General features: G+C 45.0%; 1 protein-coding gene across 1 annotated transcript in view; it reads left to right on the top strand.

The window, feature by feature from the left end:
• Nucleotides 1-20,072, top strand: part of RPL3L (ribosomal protein L3 like) — a 320,999-nt gene that overhangs the window by 284,532 nt on the left and 16,395 nt on the right. Inside the window, exons 8-9 of the mRNA XM_069647298.1 lie at nt 7,788-7,883; nt 7,995-8,114. Of these exons, the coding sequence (XP_069503399.1) occupies nt 7,788-7,883; nt 7,995-8,114 (216 nt within the window). The remainder of the gene's footprint in view (nt 1-7,787; nt 7,884-7,994; nt 8,115-20,072) is intronic.

Genomic DNA, 20,072 nt, shown 5'->3' with positions numbered 1-20,072 from the left:
CTCACATATGAAAGACACAGAAATGATTGAAGTTGTCCTTTAGTTATTTCTCTGGCATTTTCTCAGTTGCTTTCACCAATATCTGCTTCGGTTTTACTAGTGAAATAAATATTTCATGTCTCGAATATGCAACTCAGGAAACATGTACATTGCAATATTTATTCTTATTTGTATTGATCCATGGGCCACACACACATACAAACTGAAGCTGATGGGCCAACCAACAGGACATAAAGTGCTCACCCCCAAAGCAGATACTGTAGATATCCCAACAGCCCCCCGCCAGCACATGACATCTGATGTCTGCACTTACTCTTGCACTTGACACCAGCTGGCCACACTTTTCATTTATTTATTGTTTTTTATTTATTGTTTTTATGTATTTTACTGTTTATCCTATGTACTGTACTGCCCCCTCCCCCTTTCCCCTCGCACTTTTCCCCTTTCCCCTGCACTTGCACGATCTCAATGTCACCTGGCCTAGTAAGATCGTTGTCTCTGTCTTCCCTCTGTTCCCCCTCCCTTGCTTCATCGCGCCTTGAAACACTTGCGTATAGGCGTGTTATAAATGCCATATCATATCATACTGGCTAGTGGTCATTGCTCCGGAATGCTGACACCCACATCCTTTCGAGAGGTGCTTCCTCCAAAACGTACAAAACAAGCAGTTTATAACTTTCTTATTTACCCATGTAAGTATTCAAACACAAATCTGTAAATACATACAAGAGATAAACTATGACTACAAAGTAGAGCAGCATTCGGTTGAAAAGCTACCACAGACGAGTAAGCCTTCCAACTCTCCCTAACTATCAAAGGAAGCATTTAATAGACATTGGGCCTCATTACGAGGCTATTAGCACCATGGCTACCCCCTTACCGCATTCTGGGGCTGAGTTGTCGGAATAGGGACTTACCGGGTCATTCCAACCTTGGAGGACCCGGTAAGTCATTCTGAAAACCATTCCCCATTCCCATTCGAGCCACCATAGGGCTCAATGGGAAATTGGGAAGGAGCTAATAACGGCCCGCGAATAGCGGCCCCGTTATTAGCTCCATGGTCCCTTAGCGGCTCCCGCTAAAGGCGGCTGGTAAAACCAGCCGGCGTTAGTGGGACCCGCTAAGGGACCTCGGAATACGGAGGTAAGGGGTTACCGGCACCGGCATCCTTACTGGTGCCGGTAACCCCTTACCTCCAACCTCGTAATGAGGCCCACTGTAACTGTAACAACCCTCCAGTAAGTCAGCGAGCATCCCAAAGCAACATAAGGACAAATACCAGCAGGCCCTTACCGAGAAGACATGATCTGCCCGAAGACAACAACATTTTCCGCTTTTAAGGGGGGTGGGTTGTTTCGTTTTGGGGTGTACAGTCTCTCCACTTTTCTTCTTGATGCAAAGATACTGGTGCCCATTCCTTGATGTTTCTGCCCTGCTTTTAAAAGAACCCTAGAGATATGTGGTGCAGTCCAAGAAACTGTTCCAGGAAAAAAAGCAGCAGACAGAAATAAAAACCAGCTGGATCATTTCCTTTGGATCAGACTTCAGAGACCACTGCAGTGAGGACCAAGTGACAAAGAGAACAGCGGTGCACATGGAGGTGAAGGAGAGAGAAGTTGCACCACGTGTTCTTCCAGGTGGCAGCTACTTAAATAATGACAGAAACCACATGACATGAAGGAATCACATTCACCATGATGGCTTGGGAAGCTCCCAACCATCCATCTTATACAGTAAATTATGTCAGCAACACAGCTTACAATCGCCTTAAATTACAGGGGGTACATCATGTTGACCGATGATACGGCTTATGTATTCAAAGAAAGTATAAACAATGAATATACACACATGGAAACATATACATAAACCTTAGGTTTAGTCTACTAGTGAGTGATAACTTGAGACTTTCCTTCAGGGATAGTGATATGTGTGCCATTCCTTAGGAAATCTGCCAGGTGAAGACTTATCTTTGTTCCTAATATTGGATTTGGACTCCGCCCACCTTGGTTTGACCCTTTGATTGCTTTCCTCTTCAAAGTAAAGCCTGTATCAAGGTGTTTGAGCTACGGCAGTTCTCGTATTGTTGCGGAATATTGGTGAGTTATGTAAAGGCTGTGTACATGGCAAGAGTAAAGCCTGTGCCTAAAATGGCCGCCATGGAACCGATTTGTATAGGCAAGTCTCAATAAAGTAATGGGCTTGACAGCATCTACTCTCTGGTGGGTGGCTAAGAATGGAGAGGTAGTATAATGAACGACTGAACTTGCTATTCATCTTATCTTTTAAAGTAAACAATAATGTGTCAAACCTGAGGGTGAGACAGTCATTTACCAAACCCTGCACGCGATGGAACCTCCAGTCACTTTCATACAAAAATAAGCCCTAATTCCGAAAGACAGGCAGGATACACTTGAGCAAAAAAGGGGAGTCTTCTTCTTCTTCGAAGATATAAGGAGGAGGTTATTCTTTCTTCAGGATCAGAAATGACTGTTCATGTGCAAATTAATGAATGGGTACCAGGACTGATCAGTGCTCATTTGAGAAATGAGGCAATCTAACTCTGGGGCCAATAACCTAACCTAAGGAGTCAATGATTAGGCTGGGGTCATGAAGCACAAAACAATCAAGACTCAACGGTTGCTACCTCCAGTCTACTCCATTGTCTAAGACCACATCATTGTGCCCAGAATCAGACTTCTGGCAGTGATATCAATTATCCAAAGGGGCAGGGCAATGGAAGTGATTTCACTCACCATTTAACCACACAAATGACATTAGGCCTCATTACCAGGTCGGTGGTAACACGCTGGTGCGACCAGTGGGTTGCCGCCGACCTCGTAACACTGTTCCGCCGCCTGACTTCTCGGTGCCACCGGGACATTACAAGTCCCAGCGGATCGGGAAGTCAGGTGGTGGAATTGGTAAGTCTCCATTCCCATAGGACTCCATGGCAATGGGTTCACATAAACACCAGCACTGTTGTCAAAACTCTGCGGGTGGGAGCCGTTATGTCCAGTAGGTGAGACCTGCCGGGGGAGTAACTGCCCCCGACCGCAGAGTCGGAGTGTGGTGGTCTGGAAACAGTGCATACGTTGCTACCGGCACCCTTATTTCTGGACCGCCACACTTGGAACGAGGCCCATTATGTGACTTCTGATGCCAATGATATGTAGAGATTGATTCAAGAAAGCTTAGTTCATGGGGACATCAAATGAGGACACAGCAGAATTAGAAAATAATACAATAAGAATATGTTTCATACCAACCAAGCATATATTAACTAAGCTTCTGCTATGATGTAATAAGGGTGCAGAGCCAGGACAATAATCATAGGTCTGGGGCATTGCATTCCTATGCCAGGTCTGTCACAAATGCCAGGAACATCTTCATATTTCTCTGCCAGCCTCATCTACCCTGGTAGAGACCACTATATCTTGGTGGAGGCAGGTCTGCCCATTTATACTCCGCAACAGCTTCATATACCTTTGCACAGCTACATATCATACCCAATGGCAGCCTAATTTGCTCAGTAAAACACCCATTTGTACATGAAAATACAAATATACCCCTGAACAGACTTGCATACCAAGGTACACCATCATATATACAGCCTCACCCGTGTAGTACAGCCCAATTTTCACTACAATCTTATATGTCCAACTACAGTATCATATGCTGTAATAAATAGTTATGTTCTGATATGCCATGTACAGCCTCATATGCTAATGGAGCCATCCAGTTGCAACTGCAGGTACATTTCATATGCCAGGCATAATCATGATATGTCATATACAGCTTTAGCTGCATGGGTCCTGAAACTAAATGATGAAAACCCCCATGTGCCAAGTGCAGCCTTGTGTATTCAGGTACTGCCTTTTACACAATGGGCATTTTCACAAACCAAGCTACTGTCTTGTTATGCCAGGTCTAGCCTCATGTTCCTGGTAAAGCCACCAGAAGCTGCATACAATCTCCTATCCCTGGGTAGTGTTGTCTTATAGGAAGTTCAGCCCGTAGGAAGTGCTGGAGATTTGCCAACCCCCAACCACTCTCAATTTAAGACACTTTTCCCTGGTGATGGGGAGGCTGTGGGAGCCCAAAGTCACCATGCACAGGCTCTCTTGGCAGGAGTCCGAGAGCATATATGTTGGTGATTTATATGGTGCAATCTTAGGTAGAAAGCGCTGTACAGTAGCAGGAGTGGTACATAGGGGCATCATTTACCCATTCATTATGTGAGTTTCCATGCATAGTTCTCAGTGCTTAATTTGTGGGGGTGTATGCCAGGGCTCAGTCCTAGCACTTATTTTTGGGCCCCTGCACTTATTGTCTGAAACTCCCTTTAATTAGGAACTGATGATAGTCAATGCATCCATCAATGACAATGAGCAGGCGCGAGCTGTAGTGTAACCCCAAATATGTCGACACTCTGGGGAGCTGCTATGGTGGTGGGCGCAGTGGTGCCCACCTGCAGTGTCACAGGAGTGCTAGAAAATATTTGAGCCTTGGCACTTCTATTTTATTTTTAACAAATTTAGCACGGATAGTTCCCTGATAGATGTTACATGCTTTGCTTCTCTCTTTACTGAGCAAGGCCATAGGCCACTTAATTTCCGGCTTTGGCTATAATTTTTATAACTTTTCATTTGGATAGCAATGATCTCCTTTCCCTGATGCCTTAACTCCACCTGCATCCATCGTCGTGGGGAGATCACGCGGAGGCCGTGAAGAGCCGCTCTGTGGTTTCCCAATGGATGGCAAATGGGGTGACAAAGCCCACTTGTGCTACCTCCTGGAGATGTGGTGCAGCTAGGACCAAGAGTGCATCCTTATCCCACCCTAAGACAGTCATCAGAAAATAGGGGGCTGCAGGGGATCTAGCTGAGGAGAAGGCGTTGACCGTCAGGTGTTAAATATGGCTCATATCATGGCTATACTGATGTTAGGTTTCACGACTGCATCCTCCCCCGGTCTTATTCCCGATGTGTCCTTTATGTGATGGATGCGTCTCAGGCGCGCAACATCATTGAGCTGACCGGGCTGAAGCCCCCCGTCCGAAATGTTAGCTGAGGGGCAGGGCTTCTGTGCCCTTTTAAAGTTCAAAGGATCAGGAACATGCTTCTGGGTGCATTTTGTTTCGATGATCAAGCACTGCCCGTTTCCCAGAGTCAAAGCCACCCTGAGACACACAGGATGCGTTCCTGGCTCTGCAGCCAGTGCCGTAATGAACTCACAACACGTTTCTTTTGTCATCAGCAGCAAAGCCTTTCTTATACATGTTGCTGAATTTCCAACTGAAAGACCATCAGTCACTTTGCAAATCTGTGACAGTTAAAGCGAGCCACACAATAAAGCACCCTTTGAAAATGTGTTCATACCCATAAAGTGTAATAGCTTGATATGCTAAAAAGTAAAGTTTGACTTGATGTCCTTAGGTGAATGTTCTTAAAACCATAGATAACAACATGCTGGAGGTTTGTGACAAATCTCCAAACCTAAGTGAGTTCATGGCACAACTTATTTAATTGTGTGTCTTAAAGCGCTGTAAATAAAGTGGGTAAATAGATATTTTGCCTTTTCATCTTATAGTTTTCCATTCAGGATGTGAAAAATAAAGGTACACTGATATTATTTTGGCCCAACATGCTGCTATAAGGATGTTGTCATGATGCTTTTCTATGCAATTTGTGTATTTTGAAAGTAAACTCTATGAAATAGTATTATTGTAGGTCTTGACACCCAAAACTTAAATATTTGTTCCAAGTAAAGCATGGAAGTAGGTGGCTGTGCCCAAATTGCACAGTGGGTTAAACCCCCTGTTTTGCTGTTTAGCGTAAGTGTGTGATCCCGGGCAAATAATGTAATCTCACCCTGACTTCAACTGCAAAAATTGGAGTGCGTATACTTGATCATGTGTACACCCTTACAATAGGACAGTTTTAATAAGTACATGAACAAATTGGTGCACCCTGGTGCTCCTCTGCTAGTGACTCCAATATTTTCACATAGAATGCATTATTGCTGCATTGGCCCTCACCCAGTCTCGTAACACTTCATTTGACAGGCAGACATAGGGCCTCATTACAACCCTGGCGGTAGAGTGAAAACGGCACCGGTAGTGCTGCCGGCGCTGTTATCACTCTACTGCCACATTACGAGTTCTGCTCGCGGGCCGCTATTAACACCTGGTCAGACCAGACGTGCAGAGCGGCATCCGCTAGCAGAAGAGGATGGTAGCAACGGGCCCGTTATGAACGGGTCTGTTGTTAACATCCTCCCCATTCCCATTGAGCCCCATGGGGGCTCAAAGAGGAATGGGGACGTACCGGGTCCGGGTCCCGCGAATGGGAATTACCGAGGCCCGCAAAGATTGGAATGGCCCGATTATTCCCATTTTGCGGAACCCGGACCCGGGTTTGGGGGTAGCCATGCCGGTAAAAACGGCATGGCTACCTCCAAACTCGTAATGAGGCCCATAGTCTCACCAGCCAGCCAGTACACCGGAGATTCTAGTAGAGTGGACTAACTGTGGTAGAACCAACATTACATGTTCCCCCTGTTGCTCCCAGCCACTGAAGTTGGTTGGGCCGTCCAGAGTACAGCCCCACACTCTGCAATGTCCTGTTATGCTATGCTATTGAGTCTTTCATTGCACACCATCTGCCATTTTCACGCTTTCTAGGACCTTTAGGCAGTGGCCGAAGTGTACGAAAAGAAGTAGTGGAACTTTGTTCCCTGCTGACCTGCACCCACTCCCCGCAAACCCCATCACCACGTCCCCTCCCACACACAATACACACCCCAAACACTTGCACCTGCTGTTTAAGGGAACGTTCAGTGCAAGTGCAAGTTTCAACTTCTTCCTACACATTTATTTTAAAATGAAACCATTCCAGAACAGTTTCTTTTTAAAATAAAAGAATAGGAGCTGTAAAAGGTAATTTAACAAAGTATAGGAGCACCGCTCCTGCTCATTTCGACCACTGCCTTTAGGATCTGCAAGAAGTGGCTGTTTTCAGACTTAAAGGAGAGAGTTAACAGATTTTAACATTGAAGCTGCACTAGAATAGTCTCATTACAATGAGTAAAGAAGTGAGATGCCTCTACACAAGTAGGGTCGTCACTCCTCCACCGTCTCTGAAGTTAGCGCCTCTCCCAACATTTGAAGGGTTAGCCCCCACCTACATTTTAGCCTAGGTGCACCACTGGATGCGCGCACTTACATTTTGTTAAGCAGAGAGGCGAGGGAAGCCTTTCCCCAAAACTGGCGGTGTTCAAGTTTTACTGTGTTTGTTAAGAAAAATGAACTTGAACAAACGCAGTAACACCTTAAAGCTGCTACTTTCAAGAAAGACTTTCATCGGCCTCTCTACATATTGAGCTTTAAAATATACTATTTGATTGTTGGTCCCCACACCAGACCATAGGGGGCGTAGAACAGTGGGGATGGAGCCTCCAAGTTTGCCCCGCCTATTTTCTGCAGTGGCCCCTCCCATTACCACTTAGCCCCCCCCGAAATGTATGTTTTGTTGCGTCGCTGTTGAGTCTTACCCACCCGTTCCCCTATTTCCCAGTCCTTGCGTTAATTCGCTTATATTGAGAAACAGCATTTCCAATAAAAAGGCTTCTGAACATACAACTAACACATGGTTGCTAAATCTGCAGCACCCCCATTTAAGCCGGGTGTAGCTAAAAGGGCCCCCCTTAGCCTTGCACTAGGAGGCGTGGCTTGCACACGATGCTCAGCACAAAGGCCTCCCTAACTCTCTCCCTGCTTTCTTTCATAGGGTGGATTTCCTCACTATGGCCAAGTCAACAATGATTTTGTTATGTTGAAAGGCTGCGTGATAGGATCAAAGAAACGTGTACTCACGCTAAGGAAGGTAAGTGAGGTGGCACTGCCCATAAGTCACCTTACATTGAAAGATCCACTCATATCAAGCAGGCGCCTCCTGATGACCCCTGACGCCCCTCCCTCTGCTTTCCCCCTTCAGTCTCTTCTGGTGCACACGAGCCGCCGTGACCTGGAGCCCATTGAACTCAAGTTCATCGATACCACCTCCAAGTTTGGCCACGGCCGCTTCCAGACAGAGAAGGAGAAGAGAGCGTTCATGGTAAGTCATGCGAACACATCAGACATGCCTCTTATAAAGAGTGAACTAATGAGACGTCTTTACCAGGGTGAGTGAATGAGACCTGTCTTGATATTGAATTACACGAATAAAGCCTGTCTGTTGTAGGGCGCAAATGGCAGAAAATGGGAGCGGTCATTGAAATGGAAGGTCTGAGCGAGGGCTATAGTGCTTTTGGTGTGAATGAGTGAATAGGCCTGGCCATATTATCAAGGGAGCAAATGAGCCCCTCCCTATTATAGGGAGAGACAAAATGGCGTCTGTGTCTCATAGCAGCAAACAATTGCCACATCCATTACAGGAAGAGGAATCATGCCCCTTGCCTTTCAGAAAGGGAGTGGTCCTTGCCTATCATAGGAAGGCAAATAATGACTCTTTCCAATGTAGGAAGATAAATAACTACACTCTTTATCACAGGAACCACGCCTGTTACAGGAAGGGAACCAATTGCCCTGTCTATTATATGAAAATTAATTACCCTGTCTATCACAGGATTAGGAATAGAAAATGTAACCTCTGTCTATAATAGGAAGGGCAAGAATGGCCCTGTTTAATATTGGAAGGTGAATAATGATGCTTGCTATAATAAGAAGGCAAGACAAGACTGTTCCGTGCATATTATAGGAAGGAAAGGAATGAACCAGCCTGTTACAGGAAGGGAAAGAATATGCCTGTCAATCACAAGAAGGGGAAGACTGCCCCCCCCCGCCTATTATAGAAATGGAAAGAATAACCCTGTCAAATACAGGAAGGGAAAGAATAACCCTCTCTATCAGAAGAAGGGAAAGACTGGCCGCTGCCTATTACAGAAAGGGGAAGAATGATCCCGTCTAATGCCGGTGTTACACATTATCAACGTTGGTCATGGTGGCAGAGGAGGAGATTAGGCAGAATTGTGGGAAACACTGTTGGAATAACCACAGATGCGGCGGCATTGCATACTGGAAGCAGCGGTCTAGCTGTTTCACGTTCGTCTGCCACTTCCGCGATTGATCACGTGATGCCTGGAAAGGAAGGAAGAGCTTCAAGCAAATGCGTCGCTACTGTTCTTACAGACGCTCCGTAAGTCCGCTGCTAGGAACCTTAACTATTTCACTCCATTGACTGCTACCTCTCTTGCTGTTCTAAATTCACTTTCCTCTCTCCCAACCTCTTTCTCTCAGACTTACGATCTGGCCGCCAACCACTTACACAGATATATATTCAAGAGAAGTTCCGCCCTTGGCAGTGAGTGTTCCATTTATCCCTTTGTTGCAATCCAGTCATTACCTTCCCTCCAGACCATCCATTTCTGAATCCTCTTTCTCTTCCATTTAGCCCAACTACCGATCCGACTTTCCAAACACTTTCCCCAAACGTGTTCGTCCTTCAGAGAATATCCAGTTTTGTATTGAACACCTTTGTAATATTCATTGTGAGTCCCTTCCCAATAGCTTACTTGCTCAATACCGAGACACTCTTCTTTCTTTACACTTACCTGTTCTGCCTTTATTTCATAGAAAGACCACCATCCCTCATTGCGTACAACTCGACGCAGGAACTGCATCCTTACTCCACCGCCCAGTCCGGATCTTCGCTGCTACACAGGGTTTTTTTCCCCAGGAGGGTTTCCCTGGGGGTTGTGCCTTCCTCCCCCTTTGGCATTACCGCGGGGAGAGAGGGGAGCAGGATTCACACGGGAAGCTTTCCAATTTCTTGCTTGCTGTCTTCTTTGAGAACCACAGTCTGCCCAGGTTAGTGATTCAGTTTATATTTAGTATAACAACATTGTCAAGTTGACAGTTAGCGACACCATATAAAAGGGTTAATTCGGTGATTGCTAGGCAGACAGCGATTTGCAATGGAGCAACAGATGCAACAACTCATGGTTGCTATGCAGGCTATGTCCTTAGAAATGCAGATGTTAAAACAAGATAATGCACCGTTAAAACAACAGGTAGCTCGAGCATTCACAGAAACTCCCCCTTCTTCGTTACAAATTAGTAAATTTGACGGCGACCCACACAAATTAAAGGAGTTTCTTGATAGCTGCACGATCCAATTCACCTTTAAGCCCTGGTTCTTTCCAACAGAAAAGGATAAGGTGGGGTTTTTGATTTTGCACTTATCAGGGCCCACATTAGCATGGCCACTCCTTTGGTTACCTCGGGAAATGCAGTTTTAGACTCGTACCCAGCCTTTATGAACAGTTTGAAATCTATGTTTAGCCGGAAAGAAATCTCGGTAACCACACAAGAGAAGCTACTTGATTTAAAGCAGGGATCTAAAGACCTCATATCCTATATCACGCTCTTTAAACAACTGTCTGCTGAGACTGGGTGGCCAGATGATGGACTCACTACCTTATTTAGACGGGGTCTTTCTGAAGAGCTCAAAGACGAAGTATCAAAGGTTCCCCAACCAGCCAATCTGGCAGACATGATCTCTCTTACTATGCAGATCGATTACCGGTTACAGGAACGTCACCATGAGAGAAAGAAAGGGAAAGCTATCCGGTCTCCTCCAGAGTTTCTTCCCATGAATACCAAGCCAGTATCCACAGAAGAGACTATGCAAATAGGTTCCATGAGGGGTCCATAATCCACCAGTGAGAGAGAAAGGAGGAAGACCTTGGCACTCTGTATGTATTGCGGGTCTTCCGTTCACATCCTAAGAGACTGTCCATTAGTCCCACCACGTTGAAACCCTTCCCAGGTTTCGGGAAACGCCAAGTCCCTACCGTAGGGGGAACCACGGTAGGAGTTTTTCGACAGGGTTGCCCTAGTAAAAATGAACCTCCACTTGGCACTGAACTAGCGGAACAACCTATGGTGGTGATTTCTCTGACTATAATCCTCCCGAATGTCGTTCTTAAGAATATCCCTGCGCTTATTGACTGTGGCGCAGCTGGGAATTTTTTGGATGATGAGTGGGCATCTAAGAAAGAAATCGCCAGAGTAACCAAACCTCTAGCCACTCCTATTCAGGGGGTCGATGGAACACCCTTAAGTTCTGGTCCAATCCGTGAACAAACCATCCCTTTAACCTGTTTAGTTGCTGCTCACCAGGAGGTCCTGGAGTTTGATCTAATCAAGACCACACATTTTCCGGTAATTTTAGGCCCTCCTTGGCTAAGATTACATAACCCATTTATCAACTGGTCCACCGGCACTCTCTTTTTGGGATCGGAACACTGTGTTACGCATTGTCTATCTCAAACCTCGGCGGGAGTACATATTCCTTCACAGATGGATAAGATTCAAAGAGTTCCATCTATTAGTCACATTAAAAAGATCCCCGATTGCCATCAACAATATTTGACAGTGTTTTTGACTCCCAAATGCCTTATTCTACCCCCACATAGAAGAGATGACTGTCATATTAATCGTCTCCCTGACCAGCCTCTTCCATTTGGTCGCATGTATGTACTATCACACAAGGAAAAATCTGCTCTTAAGGAGTACCTACAATAAAATATTCAGAATGGTCTGATCACTGAGTCCAACTCCCCCGCAGGAGCATCATTGTTTTTCATTCCGAAGAAAGACTCGGAAGAACTCAGACCTTGTATAGACTACCGGGTACTGAATAGGATCACCATTCCGGACAAATACCCCATGCCATTGATCCCGGATATCTTAGAAGCTGTTCAGGGGGCATCGTTCTATACAAAGTTAGATCTGAGAGGAGCATATCACCTTATCAGAATTGCTCCAGGAGACGAATGAAAAACAGAGTTCTGAACTCCATTCGGGCACTACGAATACCGGGTTATGCCCTTCGGTATGGTTAATGCACCGGCAATTTTTCAGCGCTTTATGGACCATTTATTCTCTGACATCCTTCTTCATTTTATGATAATTTATCTTGATGATATTTTGGTTTTTTATAAGGACAGGGAGGAGCATATCGGACACGGCAATTTAGTTACCTATGGTGTTTTGTTTCAGCAGCCCAAGATGACTGGGTAGGATTGCTCCCACTGGCAGAATTTGCCTACAACAATGCATATCACTCTGCACTCAAGTCTACCCCTTTTTTCTGCTCCTATGGTTATCACCCATCATTTCTACCTTCAATCGCTCCCTCTTCATCCCTAAGCCCGGGAGTGCACAGTCTTATTGAAGACATTCGCAAGGGTCATCAACTGGCACGTTTATCTTTAAAAGACGCCCAGGACAGAGCTAAACGATGTGCAGACCGCCATTGTAGGAAAGTACCTGCGCTTCAGGAGGGACAATTGGTCTGGTTAGCTTCCAGTGAGGGAAATTATAACGCTGTTTATCAGAAGAAGGGAAAGACTGACCCCTGCCTATTACAGAAAGGGAAAGAATGATCCTGTCTAATGCAGTAAGGGAATTAATAACTCAATCTGAAAAAGGGAAGGACTGGCCCCTGCCTATTACTGAAAGGGAAAGAATGATCCTGTCTAATGCAGGAAAGGAAAGAATAACTCTATTAGAGGAAGGGCAAGACTGGCCCCTACCAGTTATATCGAGGGAAAGAATTACCCTGTCTAATACGGGGAGGGGAATTATAACACTGTTTATCACAAGAAGGGAAAGACTGGCCCCTGCCTATTATCAGAAGGGAAAGGATAACCCATTCTATCAAAGAAGGGAAGGGATGGGCCTGCCTATTACAAGAAGGGAAAGCAAGTATTGCCCCCATTAGAGAAAAGGAAGGAATGACCCTTGTATATTGTGGGTAGTGAGTGAAACAGGCTTTTCTAACATAGGGACAGAAGGAAGAAAGGAGACATATCTGTTACACAAGCAGGAATGAAATCAGACCTGGCTGTGCTAGTGAGTAAATGATTCATCCCTTTCAAGCGCAGAGAGCAAGAGAGGGAGCTCTCGCCATCATGGAGAGACATCACATGACAATTTTATATCCCTGGTCAATAATGGTGTTCAACAAATAGGACAGTGAGGACTGATGAGTCCATTTAATATTTTTTTTTATTTATTGAACATTTGTATGGTGGCTATACAGCAGAAAGTATTTCCAGGCACCACAAGGATAAGGGGAAAGGGAACGGAGGAGGATAAAACAACAATAAACAGTCTTACTAGGCCTTGTGACATTCGGATCTTGAAAGTGCAGCAGGCAAACAGTGGGGGTGGAGGGGCCTGGCGGGGGAAGGTAAGGGGAGTGGTGGGTGATGCAAGACGGGAGAGTGGCCAGGGGATGGGAAAGTGCTAGCGAGGTCTGGTGGACAAGTGCTAGGAGAATCCTGGAGGACAAGTGCTATCGGGGATATGGGAAGGGTCAGGCAGTGCGAGAGGGGGGTGGACCTGAATCAGTAGTCTGAACAGGGAAAGACAAGTGCAGGGTGCTGAGGCAGACTGGTCAAAACGGGGCCTGTCTCCTGTATGACTCTGAAGGGACCAGGCAGCCAGTCGTATAAGCGGGGGACATTAGCAAGGAAAGTGGAGTGGGAAGCAGGAGGAGAAGAGGAAGGTCTTGAGGTGCTTCTGGAAGTTAAGGAGATCTGGCTCAACTCTGAGGGGCGGGGAGGCCAATTCAGAAGGAGGCTCCTGTCGAAGAAAGAGATCTACCCCCTACTCTCTGCTTGGAGAAGCGACTGACCTGCAGATAGTTAGGAGATTTAGAGCTAGAGGACCGAAGGAGTCTAGCAGGGTGGTATTTCACAAGAGAACGTTGGAGGTAGAGTGGTCCCAGGCCCCAGAAAGCCTTGTGGTTGATGCAGAGGGTCTTGAATGTGATCGTTGCATTCACTGGTAGCCAGTGGAGAGCTTTTAGGGCTGGAGAGATGAAGTCCCAGTCCTTGAGGCCAAGGATAAGTCTTGCATTCCTGTTCAGGATTAGTTGTAAAGGGAGAAGGGAGGAAAGAGGCAGATTAAGGAAGAGGCTGTTACAGTAGTACATCCTGGAGAGAACCAGAGCTCTAGGGAATGCCTCTGAGGAGATGAAGCTGAAAGCAATATGAGGTGAGAAGGAGAGAGAGGAGTCGAAGATAACCCCCAGGTTTCTTGCCTCACAAGACGGTGACGAGAAGGGGCGCATGGAGAGGGGTGCATAGAGTAGGGGGGAATGAAGGTGGGTGAGTACCAATGAGAAGAATCTCGGTTTTACTGTCATTAAGATAGAGATCATTAGCATCACCATGCCTGAACAGAGGTCAGACAATCGTGAATGAGAGAGGAAGGAGAGGCAGAGGACAGATCAAGGAGGATGAGAATAGAGGGAGAGTTGGAGCCGAGGCTTGAAAGCAGGTCTTCACAGGTGTTCAGGAGAGCAGTTTCCGTGCCTCTGGCTGCTCCGTGAAGACCGCCAACAGATTCAGAGTGACGGATTAGTTGGGAGATGACCAACTTCTCCAAATGTGTGCCCAAGAAGGGGGAAATGGAGATAGGGCGGGAATTTGCCAGGCAGGAAGGGTCTTCAGATGGCTTTTTGTAGGAGGGGGTGCACAAGGAGTGCTCAAGAGGTGATGGGAGGGAGCCAGTGGCAAAAGAGTAAGTGTAGATCTCAGCCAGAGTCAGGCCTTCTATCAGGGAGGGTAGTTATACAACCTGTCCATCAGGGAGGGCAATGTTTTAAACATGCCTATCGTGGGAGCCAATGCATGAGGCGAGGCTGCCTCAAGAAGGAAAAGAATGAGACCTGCCTGTCAAGAGGAGGGAATGACATTATTATTGAGAGAGAATGAATCACACCTGCCTAAGGCAATGTGGGAATGGCTGGGAAAGATCCCTAGTTCCATGTGTATAAATGAGTTATTTGCGTCTCTCATGCAGAGCCCCTGAAACCTGTATTACCACATAAAGTGAGTATCTGACATCTGCTATTGTAGGTAAGGCATGATTGCCACCTATCGTGTGAGTGAATACATGGCATCAGTGTGCGATATAACGGGAAGATATTGGGCTTATCTGTCATGAAAAGTGAGGTGCATTTATCATACCAAACAAATGAAAGAGCTCTGTCTAGCATTGAGAGTGAATGCAAATGCTCTGCATATGGCACCAAGTGAGTGACTGCACTCCTTCTGTCATGCGAGTAAATGGATGAGCTCAGTCAACCATACCATGAGAGTGAGTGTGCTCTACCTATCGTAGGGTCAGAATAAGCTCTGTCTATCAAATGAAGTGAGTGAGTATCCTTTGTCTATCACTAGGAGTGAACGAATGAGCCCTGTCTACCATAAAGAGGGAACAAATAAATAAAATAAGTATACCATGGACAATGAATGACCGGCACATCTCTCGTAAAGTGAATACATTAATAAAATGAATTGCAGGGGCCTGCAACCTGAGGCTTGCCCATTGTTTTGGACAACAACACCCAACATTTCTAGCCAGTATAGTCAATGATGGGGTATTATGGGAGTTGAAGTCCAGTTCATCTGGAGAGCAGCAGATTGCAGACCCCTATCATAGGCGTATGTGATGAATGGAATTTGTGTAAGATATCATGCCCTGTCCTTGCTTGCACTCCTTAACTGGTTCTCCATAATACTTTCTTCTGCACCATCCAGGGCGCACCTTTCTCCACAATCCTGATTGTCTACCGTACATAGACTTGACACACTTAACTAAGCCATCTAGGACATAGGTGTCAATAGGTGTGTACCCTTCGGGTAGTTTGTACCACTGTCATGGGCAATGCAAGGCCATCCTTGCTGTCTTCACTCGTGAACATTGAGCACTGCATTCATCAAGCTGGTTTCCATGGCAGCCCACCCTGGCAGAACCAGTGGTTAGCCAATCTCCATCCTCCTTGTCTCCTCTTTGCAAATGGATGTGATATTTCTGCCATTCTAATAAGGTGATTGGTGGTTACCTGGACCTCTGTCAAGTCCAGATTGATCACGAGGGCCCCTGAACTGATGAACTTTCACTCCTCTTGCTTCTCTTGTGACCTCCCTTCTGAACCCCCCAATGTGAATGTAGAACTGTGGACCCTAGTGACGCCGTGTTTTACTGAATTCTGCTTGCATTCTTGTGGTGGGTGCGAGTGATGCATTGTATTTTGTTTTGCTATCATCCTACAATCATGAATTCCAGGAAGAATAATAATTTAGTATTTTGAAATGTTTTCAGTTCTTATGTTGTCCACAAAAGTGCCAGTTTCTGCCACTGATCCAATGTCACTTCCAATACGACCACTACGGTGCCTGGCATCTATAATATATAAAGACACGTGACGCAGCCAATCCATCTCCGCCAATCCAAAACGTCATCACACTCATTTCACTGACTCCTTTGGTGTAATCTTATTTTTGTACAGTGTAGATTTTTTGAACTAAACATGTGTGCGTCTTTCATTAGTCACATTAAAAGGCTCCCCTCGAAATCTCTTCCTCTTGCGTCCATATCCCTTTTATATTTATTTCCTATTATCATTAGTACATCAGGCGTGTTGTCTATGAGAACCCTGCAGGCTTGCACTCAAGCTTTTGATGTGGCGTAGCTTGCGCGCCGGATGCCTCATGATGTAAATCACACAAATGTGGTGATGTAAAATGCCACACATTTCCAATGATGAATGTTCTGGAATTGGGCACCATTTCTCTGTGTATCTTCTTACTGTGTGATGCAGTTGAAGGTCTGCAATGAGCCCTCATTCTGTTTCTTGAAGGACCTAATCTGCATTTCAAGCTAGTGGTGTTTTGAAAGCATGTGCTACACCACAACGGGATCCTTAAGACAACTTGTTTTTGCAGCTTATTGTAGAATCTTAATTGTTTTCAAATTTTCAGAAAGCAAAAAGTGATTAAGGAAGATTTTGAATAATCTGTAACCGCTGCCATTGCTCTAGACAGCCAGTCCTCCACATTATTCCATTGTGTTTTCCCAGCCTGCGCCATTAGGATGCAAGCTGCTGTGATTAAGCAAAACCTCCCCACTTCCACCCATCAATGTTTGGTCCAACTATTCGGAACCATCCCTTTGGCTCGTGCAAGTTGTTCTGGCTTGGTCTCTCCCTGTGGCAAATGTCAGAAAGCGCCACTACCTATCACCCCCATGTTTAGCCAAATGGTTGGACCAGTTTATGATGTGAATATCAATTTATTGACTAAAATAAGTTTGTAGGCTCAATAGTATTTGCTCATAGTTCAGAGACCTAGTCCTAAAATGAGAACTGTTCTGTGTAATTTTCAATTACCGCAATAGAGGTCCCGTTGCCCAATACAAGTTTCTCACCCTCCCTTTGAGTCTTCTCAAAAAGAGTCGTAGGGCCTCATTTTGAGGTTGCCGCCAACCCCGTAACACTGTTTCCGCCACCTGACTTCCCGGTGTCACCAGGACGTTACAAGTCCCAGCGGCCCGGGAAGTCAGGCAGCGGAAAATGTTAGTCCCAGTTCCCGAGGGGTCCCATAGGACTCCGTGGGAATGGGGATTTAGAAGCAACGGTGCCGTTGCTTCCGTGACAACTCTGCTTTCTGGGGCTGTTGTGTACGACAGAGTTGTAGTTTGCCGGTCTGGAAAGGGTGCTGGTATATTGCTACCTGCACCCTTATTTCCGGACCGGCAAACTCAGAATGAGGATCAGAGTGTGTTGTAGGGCACATTGTGCAGCATACTGTAATATATAGTCACCATAGTAATGACAGTTTTGAACTGAATCGTTTTATCAGTGATTCTATTGGTGGAATGATTTCTGTAAGCACCTTGCGCATATGTTAAGGCTATTAAAAAAATGAAACCTGCACCTGTGCAGTATAATCACTCGTTCCTTATCACATACTGTTTTTTAGTAGTAATGTTGCACACATTTTCTTCAAGTTGCAGTTACATTTTTCACAAGACATGTCATAAATTTGCTCTTTGTATACTTTTCATTCGGGTTTTGAGGAATTCTTTGTCTTTAGTAACTGGTTACATCCCTCCCAAATCTTACCCTAATTTGCCAACCGGCACTTTAAGCTTAAGGTCTCGGCACTTTAAGCTTAAGGTTTCGGCACTTTAAGCTTAAGGTCTTGGCACATTAAGCTTAAGGTTTCCTAGAGGTCAAGAGTTCATCTACCTATGCTCTATCTCTCAAACCACACTATGAGAGACTTCACACATTTTGCAGGGGAGTTAGAAATCACGTGTACGCACTTTCGATATTTGAAGTGTCCAGTTTTTTCTGCAATCCTAGTGAAAAACGGACAGAAAAACACAAGTGAATGGATATAATGATAAATAAGAAATATAAACTCTTTTGTGATCATATCATGATGAACGATTCCAGAGCAAAGAACAGCGGGCAGAGAAAAAAGGAGAAAAAAAAGCACAAAGAAAAAATTAATGAATAATTTGTTGCAGCAATGAGAAGTCACATTTATAATTTAAATTTTTTATTTTCACATTAAGCAAACATAAATAAATGAACAGCAGTCCATGAGATACACACATATCAACCAAGTGAAAGCAAAGTAATCAATTCGCCATAAACAATCCAAACATATAAACATCAAAAATAGAACAAGAAGGAAGAAAGGAAAAGAAGAAAAAGAAAAAGAAAAGGAAGAAAGAGAATAAGAGCGCAGGAGTAGAAGACATAAACCAAAACTTTCAATGCAAAATACTATACCTCAGACAAAAGGGCATTACAAAAACCATCACACAAACTATAGGTATTATACAGATTATGAGTGTTCGAGGGTAAGTACATAATACCCCAGATCAAAGATCAGGTTTATCCATATGCATCAAGAAAGCAGCTCCAAATGTCCCAAAATTTTTCAATGTCACCAGTGAGTTTGTAAATGGCTTTTTCATATGTTGAAACAGTAAGTAGCTCCTCCACCCAGTCATCAATGTTAAATGAAGTACTTGATTTCCATGACCTCAATATGAATTTTTTAGCAACCATGCATGCACGAAGCAACCAAACTCTCTTACCAAAGTCAATTTCCTCCAGAGAAGAGTCATCACCCAAAATCAGTAATGAAGCATTCATGGGGATTGTGACATCTAAGACCAGACTCAACCTCTCCCGAACCTTATCCCAGAATTGCATCGTCTTGGGACAGGACCAAATCAAATGACTCAGAGATCCTCTCGAACATTTACACTTCCAGCAAAGATTGTTGTCTAAAAGTCGTCTCCTGAATAGTTTCTCCGGCGTCCAATAGGCCCTGAACAACAACTTAGTTTGAGAAGCTCTGAGGGACCAATCCAAACTTACCAAACGAGTGTTTTCACAGCACCTACGCCAACATCTGAAGTTAACATCTTCCCCCAATTCCTCCGCCCAAATTGCAGGCAATCTCGGATCACCCTTCCGAGTAGCTTTTATAATTCCATACATGGTAGAAGCAGGGTGTGAGGCACTCAAGCATACAGATAGAGCTGTCCAAGCAGGACTTTGACCAGTCAATTGTGGCATCTCAACACAAGCTGAAATAATAATCTTCAGTTTCCTATATTCAGCAAACGAGCATTCTGACATGTCATACATCTGGCCAAGCTGAGCGTACGTCAACCAGTTGTCCCCCTCAAACAAATCTCTAATATATTTGATGCCAGCCACAAACCATTCCACCCAAAACAGAGGTTTACCCTGATATTTCAAGGCTGGATTATTCCATATGGAGGCATCTGGGTGTAAATATGGGTCAGCACTCACACGATTCGAGAGCTCACACCAGCAGTCTCGCAAGAATGAAGTAAGAGAGCTGACTTTTTTTGATTTGTTCTTCTGAGTAGTCAGCAACGCTTTCGGGTCCAATTGGGAAACAGCACTGCATTCCCAGGATAAGAGGTCAGAATGTTCAGACTGTACATCTCCAGAGTCAATAACTCTGCACAAATGACGAGTGGAAAACGACAAATGGTAGTCTGAGAAATTAGGCAAGTTCATTCCACCCAATTTCAATGGGAGTTGAAGCTTCCAAATTGCGAGCCTCGGAGGTTTCCCATTCCAAATAAAGTTCTGCATAATCCTATTGATCTCTTTAAAGATGTTTCCAGGTATCTTAATTGGGAGCATGCTTAAATAATT

The sequence above is a fragment of the Ambystoma mexicanum genome, chromosome 2q (genome assembly GCF_040938575.1).
Source record: "Ambystoma mexicanum isolate Mex_15411 chromosome 2q, UKY_AmexF1_1, whole genome shotgun sequence".
Classification (NCBI taxonomy): domain Eukaryota; kingdom Metazoa; phylum Chordata; class Amphibia; order Caudata; family Ambystomatidae; genus Ambystoma; species Ambystoma mexicanum.
This window is presented reverse-complemented; position numbering and strand designations above follow the sequence as displayed.